The sequence below is a fragment of the Elephas maximus genome, chromosome 1 (genome assembly GCF_024166365.1).
Source record: "Elephas maximus indicus isolate mEleMax1 chromosome 1, mEleMax1 primary haplotype, whole genome shotgun sequence".
NCBI lineage: Eukaryota > Metazoa > Chordata > Mammalia > Proboscidea > Elephantidae > Elephas > Elephas maximus.
In genome coordinates, this window is record NC_064819.1 from 178,181,570 (window position 1) to 178,196,278 (window position 14,709).

Below are 14,709 nucleotides of genomic sequence, written 5' to 3' on the forward strand. Positions count from 1 at the left end.
AAGAAAAAAACAAATACTTACCCCTGAAGCATAATAGAATAATAACCCATTTGGTTGTAACGTTCGGAAATTAAAACCTCCTTCAAAGCCATCAAAAAAAGATATTTTCTGACTTGAAGCAATGAAACTCTGCCCGTTGAAATATGCTCTGCGTGATATCTGTATGCCAACGCAAATTTTAAAAGTGAATATAGTGTTATTTTAGTGAAATTATCAAATGCTTAAAATCTCAATTTTTCACATAGCAAAGGCCTTGCCTGTAAGTTTGTATATTAATAATTTACATTTTGACTTTGGGTTTATGACGGAATTCAGGCATGTTAACTTTCTTCGTTCCTCTAAGAGATGGAGTTTTGGCCTGCCCACTTCTTAAACCCTGAGTGAGTAATGACGCTCACGCTGCCTCTCTGAGCTTTGGGTCCCCGCCCATTGAAAACAGAAGCAACTGGACAAGTCACAAAGGACTGCCAAAGGCCTTTCTAGCTTAATTATCCTTCTTTCTGTTGGTGGAAGAAGGGGACCTAAAGTGTACAAGGGATTATAAAGGTGCCGACAAGAGCTTTTCCAGCTTTTGAGAGTGATTAGTTTTGTGCCTATTTATTAAAAACTTTTGACTGGTACTTACAAGAGAGTCTTCTGGGCACCCATAACCAACTCCCAGAGTTTCTTTCTGCTCCAATAAATTGAAATCTTTCTTTTGGAACTGAAAACCCTTCATGCATCCCCTAAAGTTGATATCTAGAGGAAGATGTGTTCGTAGGGCCCTGGGGGGAAAAATCAGTCATTATTGATTCAGCCATGTCATTAGTATAAGATTCCATTCATCACGATGTTAGTTTTTGGTTCAGTTGTGAGGATGTGATCCATTTTACTTGGATCAACAATCAACACCCATGGAAGCGAAGTCAAGAAATCAAAGGACGTATTACATTGGGCAGATCTGCTGCAAAAGACCTCTTTAAAGTGTTAAAAAGCAAAAATTTACTTTAGTGACCAAGGTGTGCCTAACCCAAGCCAAGGTATTTTCAGTCGCCTCAAATGCATGGGAAAACTGGATGATGAATAAGGAAAACTGAAGAAGAATTAATGCATTTGAATTATGGTGATGAGGAAGAATATTGAATATACCACAGACTGCCAGAAGAACTAACAAATCCATCTGGGAATAAGTACAGCCAGAATGCTCCTTAGAACCCTTAGAAGCAAGGATGGTGAGACTTCATCTTGCTTACTTTGAGCATGTTATCAGGAGAGATTAATCCCTGGAGAAGAACATCATGCTTGGTAAAGTAGAGGGTCAGTGAAAAAGAGAAAGATACTCAATGAGATGAATTTACATAGTGATTGCAACAATGGGCTCAAGCATAGCAATGATTGTGAGGATGGGACAGGACCAAGCAATGTTGCATATGGGGTTGCTATGAGTCGGAACTGACGTGGCGACACCTAACAATAAGAAGTATAAGATACTATCTCATCATTCATGTTCCCATGTTTTCTTTGATAAACACACAGTAATGTCCAATCTTTGGCTAAAGAACAATTTTATTCTGAGTTTAGTCAATTTGTTTATTTCTTCACAGTTCTCAAAATCTTTTAACTTTCATTAGCTTATTTTATCTTTATAACAATGCAGTGAAATAGATGGGAATGCTATTATTTCCCTTTTACAGGTGATTATTAGGTTGAACCATGAGGAACTGCCATATTTGCAGGTCAAAAATTGGCAATTTTTCATGGTTTAACCTATAAAATAAAACTAAGAGATCTTAAGTTATTCTCCTATGCCACAAGGGTAGAGTTAGTATTTGAACCCATGTCTTCAGACTCCCAGTAATCCACTTGGGCACTGAGCCCATTTTCTTGGTGTTATTTGCAATATGCTATAATCAACTAAGCCTAGGGGACTGTCTTAGTGAATATTGGACCATTGGATCAATAGGAAAGTAAGAAATTCTTTATCCCTAAGATCAGGGAAGGCATCTTGCTCAATACTGTGATCCCAGTACTTATCATTATGCCTTGTATTTAGGTGGTACCCAAGAATATATTATTTGAAATACTGAATGAATAGGAAGTAAATTTTACTAAGTTAAACGTATTTTAGATGAACACTGGCCGTGTTAAGGGAGGTAACAGTCCCATGGTATTCTCCTCTGGCAAGACCACACCTGGAGGACTGTGCTAATTGACAGAATGAATGCATACAACAGCAACTGTGATGGCTAAAAATCTCGTGTGCCATGGTTGAAGGAATTGAAGACGGTGTTTGGTTTGGAAAAGAAGCTTGGGAGCCTTCTTGAAATATAAACCATTGCAGCATGGAAGAGAGATTTCACTGATTTTGACTCAATATAATGAAGAGCTTTATAATACTAAACCAAAAACCAAACCAAACCCACTGCCGTTGAGTTGATTCTGACTCATAGCGACCCTAGAGGACAGAGTAGAACTGCCCCATAGGGTTTCCAAGGAGCACCCGGCTGATTTGAACTGCCGACCTTTTGGTTAACAGCCATAGCACTTGACCACTACACCATCAGGGTTTCCAATTTATAGAAGCCATTAAAAATTTATATCTTCTTTTTTTTTTTTTTTTCCTTTTGAGGTAACCACGTGTCCATTGCTAAATTTATACAAACAGAAGTATGGAGGCCATTGGAGAGGAGGATTCTGTATCGGACAGGAGGTTGGACTCTTTGATTCTCAGCCCTGGCTGCATAGAAGAATCATGTGCCTGGAGAGGTGGGGTTTTTTTTTTTTTTTTTTAATGTCATTTTGGGGCCTTAATTCAGACCAATAAAGAATTTCTAGAGAGTGGGGCCTGAGCAGTGGTATTTATAAAAGCTCTCCAGGTTATTCTAATGAGAACCAGGGTTGAGAACTACTGGACTAGATTATTCTAAAGTTGTCCTTCAGCTTTAAGACTCCTGTTGCTATGAACTGATTGCAATTAGTGACAGCTAACTTTTAATACATTACAGTAATGCTTCCTTATACATAATCCACAATGCCTTAGATAAGCTTAAACTTTTTTTTCATCCACATTATATGCTGCTGCAGAATTCGAAATAGTTTAAATTTCAAGACTAAAACAAAAGTCAAGGGACACGACGCTGCTTTGTTTTCACACAATATACATGCTTTGCCCTTTCCGTGATGAGAAATACTGCATTAGAATATGTTCCAGGAGTAATACAACAATTGAAGAAACTGTAAATCATATCTACTAGATGCTAATTTAAGGAGGTCCTGAGGACAGCAGCTGAGGGTCCCATGTGCATGAATGTGTGTACGTGTGCGCACATACACGTATGCACAAGCATGTAAGGAGAGCAAAGGAGGTGCTTAAATCTTAAACTAGACTTCTCCTGGACGTTGTTAGGAACAAACAGCTGTTTAACAACAACAGCAACAAAAACAAACTTACCTGGATTGTAAGATTTCTGAGGGAACCCCTCCAATATATATATCTGTGAAAGGTATTTTCATCTTCTCATTATCCGTGCTCTTCACGTGTCGTCTGTCAACTACCAAAATCATTTTCTTATCATTGTGGTAAATGATTGAGATCTAGGAGAAATTATGTACAGTATGTCTTTGTCAACTCTTTAATCATCAGTTTTTTGAAGACTGCTATATATTTTAATTATTCTAGGTATAACAGCCGCTCTTCTAAGTCCTTGCGCTTGTTTTTTCACAAAGATGGGGATGAGATTTTCCCTTCTTACTTACACATACGAAAATTCTTTGCTTATACAACCAGCAGTTCAATTTCCCGGGGAAGGATGTCTGCAAGGAGAGGGAGCTGGCCCAAGAAGATTTTTGCCATGAGACCTGCTGTTTTCTCTTGCCCTTTCTGAGAGACTCTTGAAAGAACTATAAACAAGTGCCTTCTGAACTGTAGACGGCATGTCATAAGGTATTGTTCCTTGGGGACATAATGAATGACTCTAAAGAGCCGGTGAAAATGCTTTAGGCAGAGAGGTAGTTAAAATATTCTCCTTTTGTTATAAGCCATCTTCAGGAAGCCTAAGGACTTTGAACTGAAACGGGAAATATAGCTTCCTATCCTCTACATTCTGGTTCAATTTAAAAGATATTATACCTTTCATATGCTTTATTAAATTGTAGATTTAAAGTAGCTCTTAATGAAAACAGAGGAAGTATATTATTAGTATACCGCACATATGTTTCAAGACTAAAGATCATTCTTTATGGGTTCTCTTTATAAGGAAAACTGTGTTGGTATTTTCTAAGTTCTGGAAATCCTGCATTTACTTATATCTACTCTTTTTACTTTACATGAATAGCTTGATAGATAAGCAAAAAAAAAAAAAATCCTGTGTCTCTACACCCTAGCATTTTCATCAAATGTATAGAAAGATTCTACAGGAGTGCTACGGTAATCGTGATATTAGCATTGCTGGAGTCTTTTGGTCAATGCGCAATTAAAAAGAACCTTTCAGTGACTCATTATAAATGCTAACATAACAAAAACATCCGTTCTTTTAAAGCACATATTATTCTTGGGTCGAGGAGGTTAGGGACCTTCAGTTGCTCTTTAGATGTGAAGGTGTTCAGTTTAATTACTATCCTGCTTACCTCATTTCACCACCTGATTAGATCAGTAGATCTAAATACAAAAACAAGCCAACAAACAAACAAGCACTCTGACAATTTGTACCTCATGGTATTTAGCATCATTAATCTGAGCTTTCTTCAACGTGTCTTCAAGATGCACAGGGCCATTGCTGAATCCAAAGTCATAGAACACATGTAGGTAACCATTGCGCATTTCCAGACTGAAAAACATACTCTGTGGAGAAAAAGAAGTTGTCAGATGTGAGTACCTGCTATTATAAAAGTATAGATCTAGCTGAGTTTGAGAAATAACAGTGTATTCTTCATTACTGAAATTACTCAAAGATGAAGGAAGTCTCATGAAATTCTTGTTGAAATAAAAATTACTATTACTTCCTTCTCAGCAGTTATTTCTCATATTAATATAGTAAACTGTTAATATTTATTGTTGATTCAAAACAACTGTCTTTTTGTTTTCTTTATTCTGCTTTATGAATTAATGGATTAAGTTTTAAGTCTAATTTACTGACCTTTTAAAATTCTTGAAATTAAAAGACCATGTGTAGTCAATTGCCTTGTGTTTATGCAACTTAAAAAATTATAACAGACCAATAGATGCAAATGCATTTATTTTCAAGAAAAAAAAAAAAAAGGATATTTTTGAAAAATACTTCTGAGGTACACTGAAAAGAATCCTAAAAAATTATCAACAAATATTAATACAAGAAAAAGAAGGTCATTTCTGTATTATTTTGAAACACTGAGTTTATAGAAATAAATATGAAGTTATTATGCACTTGGACCACATGATGTTCTAGAACCAAAGTAATTCCTTACACTAAGTAATTCACTGGGCAAGTTTGCTTGTTTTTCAGGAGTTCAGAGTTATGAGAATTCAATGGATTTGAAAAATTAGGTACTGTTTTGTGGAAAAGTCCCCATTCTTCAGAAAGTATCTCCTGAGTGCAGCTATGTACTTCTGGAGTGTGGAAAACAACCCATTCGGGTGCAGGAAGAAAATGTTTCAACTTCTCTATGTACTTATTTTTAAAATCTAAAATAGAGAAAGAAATTAACCTTTAGTATTTAATATATTTACCACCCATCTGTAAGTTTGTCATACTATGGTGGCTTGTGTGTTGCTATGATGCTGGAAGCTATGCCACCAGTATTTCAAACAAAATAGAGTCACCCATGGTGAACAGGTTTCAGTGGCGCATCCAGACTAAGGGAGACTAGGAAGAAAAGCCTGGTGATCTACTTCTAAAACTTAACCAGTGAAAATCTGGAGGATCACAACAAAATATTGTCCGACTCGCTTGCTTTGGACATAATCAGGAGAGATCAGCTGCTGGAGGAGGACATAACGTTTGGTGAAGTAGAGGGAGACCCTTGTTGAGATGGATTGGAACAATAGCTACAAAGTGTACTCAAACTGATGGCGATTATGAAGATGACGCAGGACTGAGAAACGTTTTGTTCTGTCATACATAACGTCGTCATGAGTTGGAGTCAACTCAATAGCAGCTATTTATCTGTTCAATATATGGATTGATCCTGGGTCTTCACTTCATCCCTATGTCAGTCTTTGGTGGGGTTCACATACTATGTGAGGCTTCCTGAGTGTGTTTCCACACCTGAAGGGTTGACAGTGGCCCCCCACCCATTTCTTCGCTTTCAGGCTACCGCCATTTATTACAGCTTTATTTATGATGACAAATGTCTTTCAGTAGCACGAAACCTACTAGTTATTTTAAACAGTAAACATGCTTGATCTGTCATCTCAAGGCAAGGGTATTATTATTATGATGGATGAGCAAATAACTTCTACTTTTTAAAAGAAACTCGTGCTCTGGGGAGATGTTTTTTAAAGTGTATGTTTGGAAATTTTTCTAATGTAACATTATTTTGCTGAAGGAAAACAATGTAAGTGTACTACTTAAACTCATATTTGCGCCACTAAAATGTTTGTGGAAAGAAATTTCTAATCTTTAGAAATTCTTCAATTAAAGATTTTCATAGGTTTTGAAACCTCTTGTTAAAACTTATAAAATCTTGCAATATCTGATTAGTTTGCAAGAACTGACATTAGGAAAGAGGGCAAGGTACCGGCCAAGTTTCAAAGAAAACCTTTGTTAGTTGATAAATGAGATTGAAAAATAGTCGCATGATTTAGGAAGCACAGCTAATGACAGACTTCTTCTGCTTTTGATTTTTATGAGGTATTTTTTCCAGTTAGGACAGCCAAACAACATATTGAAATAAATTGGACAGTCACAAAGGGTTTAACAAGATTTTCAAAAATAGTTATGCATATTTAATGGCATTGCTTTTACTAACACTATGATTAGAAGTAATTTTTAGTGAGAGCAAAAGGTTTTTCCTTACCATTAATACATAAAAAATAATTTAAAAACATACTTATTTAATCTTTATATAATTAGTCTTTCATATCTAATTTTGAATATTTTTTACAATGTATTCACACAAAATACATGTATAGAATTTACAAATAAAGAAGTGTGTGTGTGTATGTGTGTATAATAAATATGCAAACTTTTTTTACTGATGGTGGCATATGATTAAAAAAATCAGCAGACCAGTGCTGAACTTCTTCAGGCATACTGCTCACCTAGATCTTGGTGCTGATTTCCCCAAAAGTTCTCTTAATTTATTAAACAGCATATTTAATATGTGTCTAAAAATGTAGTACAGAGAATGTATTTTAGGGCCATTTTTATTTATTGCCGTCATCACTTCCCTGAAGGAAACTAAACTAGAAATTCAGTTGATGGTATGATAACACTCAACCTGGGAAGGTTCCTGGAAATACGCACAGCAGAAGGTAAAGGAAATATATGATCTGGAGAAGAGGTTGAATTTTCTTTTTTACTCACTCCATTGACCATCAGGAGCACAAGGCCATTATCAGCTGGTGTTCGAACCTCTACGTCAAAGCGAGTGACCTGACCGAATTTCCCTCTCCTTGTGATATCCCTGACCACGGCGTAGCTAGAGCCATCGAAGAAGTAGCTGGCAGCCCGACTTTGAGTGAAGGCCAGTTTATCTCTGAAATGGAAATGCAAGGATCATGTGAACATTTCTGCTTCTGTTATGTTTTGAGCCCATTCTCATGATATCATCCATGGAACTTATAAAGTCCTGTCTACGTGGGAGAGACAAGAACTATTTCTAGCTAAATTAAATGTAGTGCTCTTAATGAATTTTTTCACTATCCTATGTGTTAAGACAACAGAAGACTCCAGAGAAACTCCAGTCTCTGGAATTCTAATTCAAAGGTGCAAACAAGCTGTTGTAACACTTGCGCCTGCTGAAGAGTATTTCGCAGGCATGACTGTTGTGCAGGTTCAAAACTGGTGTCCCCAAAGAAAAGACTGAGAACCTGCGTATCGACCCACACTTGTTCTGCTTACTGCTCTTGCCTGGCTATTAAAGACTTTAGCTTTCTTAACCATCACTTACCTGGCACAGGGCACTGACTTAGAGGGGTCCATATTATATATGTGCTTAAAGTTGTATAAGCTGATCACATCATTATTCAAAGTAGCCAATTCTAGGCAGCCAATGAAGCCGGGCAGGTTTAAGCTGGCAGGAAGCTGTGCAACAGATAAAGCAAAGTCAACAGTCCCATGATCACACTTCACTCAGATGGCGCAGAACAGGCAATGAAACTAATAGTAGGTCAAAGGGAAATATTAAGTCATATAAATATCATTCTAGACCTGGGTCTGTGTCTATTCTATACTAACTCATTTAGTTAAGTCAGTTGTGCGTACTTTAGCAGAGAGGATTGGCATTTATTGAGGATATACTATGTGCCAGGCACATTCCAGACAGTGAATTCATGGCCTAAATCAACCTTCACACCAGCTCTGTGAGGCAAGTATTCCTGTTCTCATATAAAGAGAGGGAAAGTGAGTCTCAGAGAAGTTCAATAACATGTCCATAATTAGCAAGTAATAGTCCTGGGGTTGAAATCCTAGATGGACTCCCCATTTTTTGGGCCTTTCCTTCATCTCTCTGCTCCAATTTCTGTTCATCCATGAATTCTCAGGGAGCTTATGCTCTTTTGTGTAGGATTTATTAGACAGTAAGTCTAGATTAATGAAAACAAAGTGTGCGATAGGCCAGTTAGCCATTTCTTTTGCATTATACATGGTACCTGCCCCAAAGCTAGAAGGGAAATAAAGCTAGTTCCATGAGTGAGTATTTTGAAAAGTTTGTGGTTTTTGATCCCATTGAGCAGCATTTTACTTGATGAAGATGGGTAAGTGTCCTTTTAGGGGTTTTCTTAGAATTTTTACTCATGTTTAATTTTTTTTACCCTTCCCGACTTTAGTCACCTACATTTACAGCAGTTACTTTACACAGCCTGAACCCTAAAACAAGCTAAGGATATGATAACTTTATGCTATTGTGGCCAAAATGTCTACTTGGCATTATTGGAAAGGCTATCATCACCATAATCATCAACAATGAGAGAAGAAAATATTACCCAAATATGTATAGAACTAGGGAATGTTCATGCTTGAAATATTTGTACCAAAATACAAAAACCCAGTGCCGTCGAGTACCAAAATAAGAATGACAAATAAAAACAGGAAAGCTGCCTTACATTCATCCAGTTTACATCTCAAGAAAACACATGGATTTGCATCAAGGCAGCAACTTAGGAAACACATACTCCTGGGTTGACTTGCCAGGGAGAAGAACCCTGGACTCACTTGACTCCAATTCTAAGCTTGGCTGGAGAAAATACTTATGAAGCTATGCTAAAGGACATCTAGCCCACCACTTTTCGGATACAAATCTAACCTTGTAGTAAGTAACTTTGTACCTGGGCCTCTGTAGAATTGCCTGTAAAAATTTTTAGTTCAACATCATTGTTTTATCCTTCACTGAGGACCGTCTTTAGAAATAATTGTGAAAACTCACTTAAGAGGTGCTCACCATGTTACATGGTGCCCTCTACTTGATTAACGACAGGAAACACTAGGTACCAGGGATGCTCGTGCTCCTACCTAGCTGTTGGCCTTCTTAGTTTATGCTGAAAAGTTTAGACCTTAATCTGTGGTACCTCAAGCAAGTGGGTTGGACCTTATCTCAACAATGACTTCATTATATATGTTGTTTTTTCTTTATTTTCTCTTAAGTAGAGTTGATTTTCTCACTTTTAAAATTCTTGTTGTATGTATTTTTGTAAACTACCTTAAATCTCTTTTATAATGAGATAAGGCATAAATAAATACATTTAGATTGCATTTTATGGTTTACAAAGCACTTTTGTGGGATGTTTTACTTGATTTAAGCTTCATAATGACTATGTGAGATAGTGTGAGATAGTGCGATAAAATCTATTTTACTCATTTACAAGTGAGGAAACAGGCTCAGAGGGGTTATAGACTACTCAAGGTCCCAGTGTTAGTGTAGTGGAGCTGGGGTTCAAAACCAAGTTCAGAAATCTTTTTGCTAAAGTACATAAGACAAAATAGATACTTTGGAGCTGCAGAAACAACAGAGAAGAACACCTGGAATGATAACGGCATTTGGACAGGGACTGGAAATCAAGAAACATCAAATAAATTTGGAAAAAATGCGGAACGTTATCTAAAAAAGACTTATAAAATCATAAGGAATATGTATAAAGGATCATTAAGTGATTCATGAGTACTGGAGCTAGTATGTTCTTATGAAGAAGTAATTTGAGCATAAATAAAATGAAGAACTTCTTTACAACATAGGGAATAAACTCATGCAACAAGTTGTTCCAAAAGATGGCACGGGCTAAAATCTTGTGGAAGCTCAATTAAAACCAAAAAAAAAAAAAAAAAACCAAAGCCAGTGCCGTCGAGTCGATCCCGACTCATAGTGACCCTGTAGGTCAGAGTAGAACTGCCCCACAGAGTTTCCAAGGAGTGCCTGGCAGATTTGAACTGCCGACCTCTTGATTAGCAGCTGAAGCTCAATTACTCAGTAGAAAATCTTTTGGTCAGAGAAACAAGCAACCCTCGTGATCTGTATTTGTCTTAAGACGCCCAGCTTAACAGGTGAAGCTTTATTTAGGCCACCAGTTCTAGTACTTGGGCCAAGGTTATCTCCCCCCCGGAAATTAATAAGTGGAAATGTAGATGCCTCAATCTGTTTCTCATGGGCTTCATCAGGTGTGATACCGTCCCCCAAATTTCTCAGACCCCCATCCCTGACATCTTATTTCATGCCTGTGTTACTTGAGAAAGCTGAGTTTTTGAAACTACAATCTGAAAAGCTGAAGACTAGATCCAAGTTGTGGGGACACTAACAAGGGACACTACAGCAGGTGGTATAATATTAATTACAAATGCATGCATAGTAATGAAATTAATTGATCCTCAAGTGTTAGCTATCACTTGAAAGCATTTGACACCTGAAAAAATGGGTAGTAGAGACTGCATTACACACCAGATTTATGAGTCCTGCCACCCACTGAGGAAACCCTGGTGGCATAGTGGTTAAGTGCTACGGCTGCTAACCAAAAGGTTGGCAGTTCAAACCCACCAGGTGCTCCTTGGAAACTCTGCGGGCCAGTTCTATTCTGTCCTATACGGTCACTATGAGTTGGAATCGACTTGATGGCAGTAGGTTTGGTTTGTTTATTTTTTTGGCTACCCACTGGGCTAAACTCTCTCTTAAAATAATAATCAGGTCCCTCCCCTGCCACATTAGGTCTTACACACTTATAAAATCATCACTGAAGATCTGTAATGCTTCAAAATATAGCCGAGTGTCTTACCTTGAAGCTTGAAGGCACCCCACCAACATAAAACACAGTGTCCTCAGGGTCCAGATCCAACAAGGAGTCATCTCCTGCAAATTCCCCCTTTTTAATGAATTTCTCCTCTGCTGTGCTACTTAGACTTGGGACTGTTAAAAACACCTTTCCGTGTTTTCCTATTCTGTTAAGATAAATAATTTTCACTCTTTATTAAGCAGATAATTTGTAGAAAATATGTATTTTTTCTAATGACAAAATATTAATGTTTTCTCATTGCAAATTTGATAATATGATTTTGTCATATTAATAAGCATTTATGGACTGAAAGGAGAAAAAAGGTATTCTATATGAGAATTTCCACCACCCTTCTGTCAGTTTGTCATATACTTCTGTGGTGGCTTGTGTGTTGCTGTGATGCTGGAAGCTATGATGCTGGTATTTCAAACACCAGCATGGTGACCTATGGTGGACAGGCTTTAGTGGCACTTCCAAACTAAGCCAGACTAGAAAGGTCTGGTGATCTACTTCCTGAAAATAAGCCAATGAAAACCTTATAGATTATAACATAATACTGTCTGACTTGTTTGTCTTAGACACATCATTAGGAGGGATCAGTCGCTGGAGGAGGACATCATGTTTGGTGAAGTAGAGGGCCAGTGAGGGTGAGGGAGACCTTCGGTGAGATAGATTGACACAGTAGCTGCAATAATGGACTTGAACATGCTGTGATCATGAGGATGGTACAGGCCAGGCAACATTTTATTCTGTTGTACTTGGGGTTACCATGAATAAGAGTTGACCTGATGGTAGCTATCTGTCTATTTCTACCTATACTGGAATTAATTCATGGATTGGCCAAGTAACGATCTAATAATCCGATTGCTATTTACAAATGATCATCAGTTCTCTTTAATCTTTCTTTTCCACTAAGGTGTTTGGGAAGGAATACAGAAAGAAAGGAAAAAAGAGGATTAAGAATAAAGGGAAGAAAATGGTATCAATAACATCAATAGGAAGACAGAGTATGAGCGTTCAATAGATTTCTTATAAAATGTGCATACAAACCCTGTGTCGTGGACACATTTACCTTTCAATCTTGACAATGCTGAAGTAAGCAGGCCAGGAACTGACTGGCTTGGAGTCAAGGGGGATCTCCACATCCTTGGTCCCCAAATTATAAACATACACCAGGTTATCATTTTTTATTGCAAGACCCATATACTCTTTCTTGGCCTGAAATGTTAAGAAGTTACTTAAATAACTTAATAATGAATATTATCTTTTATTTTCATTTCTTTAACAATTAACGATCTAAATGCTTAACTGTATACAAGGGACTCCTGGCCTGAATTATTACACAAAGTTCTTGCTTGGGCTGTGGATCTTTCTTTACAGCCTCAAAGTGGCTATATTAGCATCTGGTGCCTCCTCCGTTTGCTCTAATGTGCACCCTGGACCTAAGCAACTACAGGACTATGGGAATTAGATGGCTGACAGGAGTCTGCTAGTGTTGTCTGATTAACACAGGGATATAATGCTACCTGACAAAACTGATTGCTATGCATCTTCAGGAGTCCCTGGGTGGTACAAACAGTTAATGCACTTGGCTGCTAACTGAAAAGTTGGAGGTTCAAGGCCACTCAGGGGCACCTCAAAAGAAAGGCCTGGCAATCTCCTCCCCAAAAATTAGCCTTTCAAAATATCACAGACTGTCACATATGGGGTCACCATGAGTTGGAGTCCACTCAATAGCAACTGATCACATATCTTGAAACAGGATACATTGTCAAACATCCATAGGCAGCTATTGTCCTGAGGGCCTTTGAAATGCTACATCCTGACTCAACATTAGTAGGGTAATGCTGATATGGAGCAACTCCAGAAATATCCCACATAGAGAAACAATCACTTGTCCTTGAACCATTAATTTGACCTTGACGTTAAAATGAGTTGTATTTTCTAATGTCCCAGAAGGAGAATTTTGTTTGCATAAGGAGCTTTGTTTTAAGGAAAGAGAAAATGCAACTATCTTCCCTTTTAACACCCCCCCCCCTTTTGAAACTGCATGCGCTTACATTTTTGCTTCCGAGATACAGGATAAACTGATCCTCAGTCCCACTCAGTTCTGGCTGCTTCACAGGAGGTTTTATGTACAGGCTGAGAGATGTGAAGGCCTTTATGTCATCCACACTGGTTTTGGGGTGAACTTCAACAGCTGAATGTCCGTCAAACATCATAGAGACTTGAATCTGGAGTTTCAAAATGGTTTCATTAAAAATGCTATATATAAATTAGCATATTGTATAATTCCCCAGCTTTCCCGTGGTTCTCAAGAGGCTTCTCTCATTAGGGGCCTCTGAGCTCTCCTCTCCTCCATGACTCTGTTTATTTACTTACATCCTTACCTTGTTGGAGAAAGGATTTAGGGCAGATTATATACAATAGTTTTAATTTAAAGTGGAGTGAAAGAAAGCAAAAACAAAAAAGGGTGACAAAGTTGATCCAAGAATGAGAATAAATATGAATTCCACAATGATCTACATACTTGGGTTGGGTGAACTAAATAGCTTGAAGGAATACCTGGTTAGCTATACAATTCACAAGGCCCATAAAAGTAACAAAAACTAATTGTTCAGGACAAGTATAACTAATCTAGTTTGCTAATACAGCTAGAACTTCCTAGAAAGTTCTAGCTGTATTAGCAACCAAGATTAGCTATACTTTCTAATCTCCCCGGATCCTCAAAAACGGACCATGCAGTGAGACTGAAAGAAAAATTCTTGACCACATCTATACAGCTGGGAGGGGTCTAGACACAGCTTTGGAGTCTAAGACCCGGGCTTAAAAACTGGCTCTGACACTCAGTAGCTGTGTGACCAGGAGCAAGTCACTTACTCTCTCTTTGCTTCAGTTTCTTCATCTATAAACTGAGGACAATACGTTTATGGTAAGGATTAAATACAATAAGTCTAAAGTGCTTCCCAGTGTTGGCTCTATCATTATGATAACTGTAATGACAAGTTCATTCACGTTTCTTATAATGACTCTCGAAAGGCAATACGACGGTGCACAATTCAGTAAATGTGTTTCTAAGAGGCCCAATATGGTATGATTTAGGTCCCCTGTTTTCTGCTGAACTGATGTGATTCAGAGAGATTTTTAGAACGCTGGGATGTGGGTGCACTGTGTACACTCAGGCCATTCACGCAAATCTCTTTGAATAATGTTTACATCAGTTAATTAATATTGATTTTGGTTAATGTTGATTGTCAGGGAGTTCAATATTTTATTGCCAAGACTCTGAAGTGCAGTTGTCTTATGTTGCCAGTTGAGTAAAGACCAATACATCTTAA

At 37.7% G+C, this 14,709-nt stretch overlaps 1 protein-coding gene across 2 annotated transcripts in view; it reads right to left on the minus strand.

Annotated features, from left to right (window-relative positions):
- The window catches only part of LAMA4 (laminin subunit alpha 4), a 151,347-nt gene that overhangs the window by 22,586 nt on the left and 114,052 nt on the right, over positions 1-14,709 (minus strand). For both annotated transcript variants that reach the window (XM_049899236.1, XM_049899232.1), the window contains exons 20-28: positions 13,432-13,605; positions 12,444-12,589; positions 11,375-11,537; positions 8,068-8,201; positions 7,482-7,653; positions 4,688-4,819; positions 3,431-3,573; positions 626-764; positions 22-159 (exon numbers count right to left, since the gene is read on the minus strand). In XM_049899236.1, coding sequence (XP_049755193.1) covers positions 22-159; positions 626-764; positions 3,431-3,573; positions 4,688-4,819; positions 7,482-7,653; positions 8,068-8,201; positions 11,375-11,537; positions 12,444-12,589; positions 13,432-13,605 — 1,341 coding nt within the window. The remainder of the gene's footprint in view (positions 1-21; positions 160-625; positions 765-3,430; positions 3,574-4,687; positions 4,820-7,481; positions 7,654-8,067; positions 8,202-11,374; positions 11,538-12,443; positions 12,590-13,431; positions 13,606-14,709) is intronic.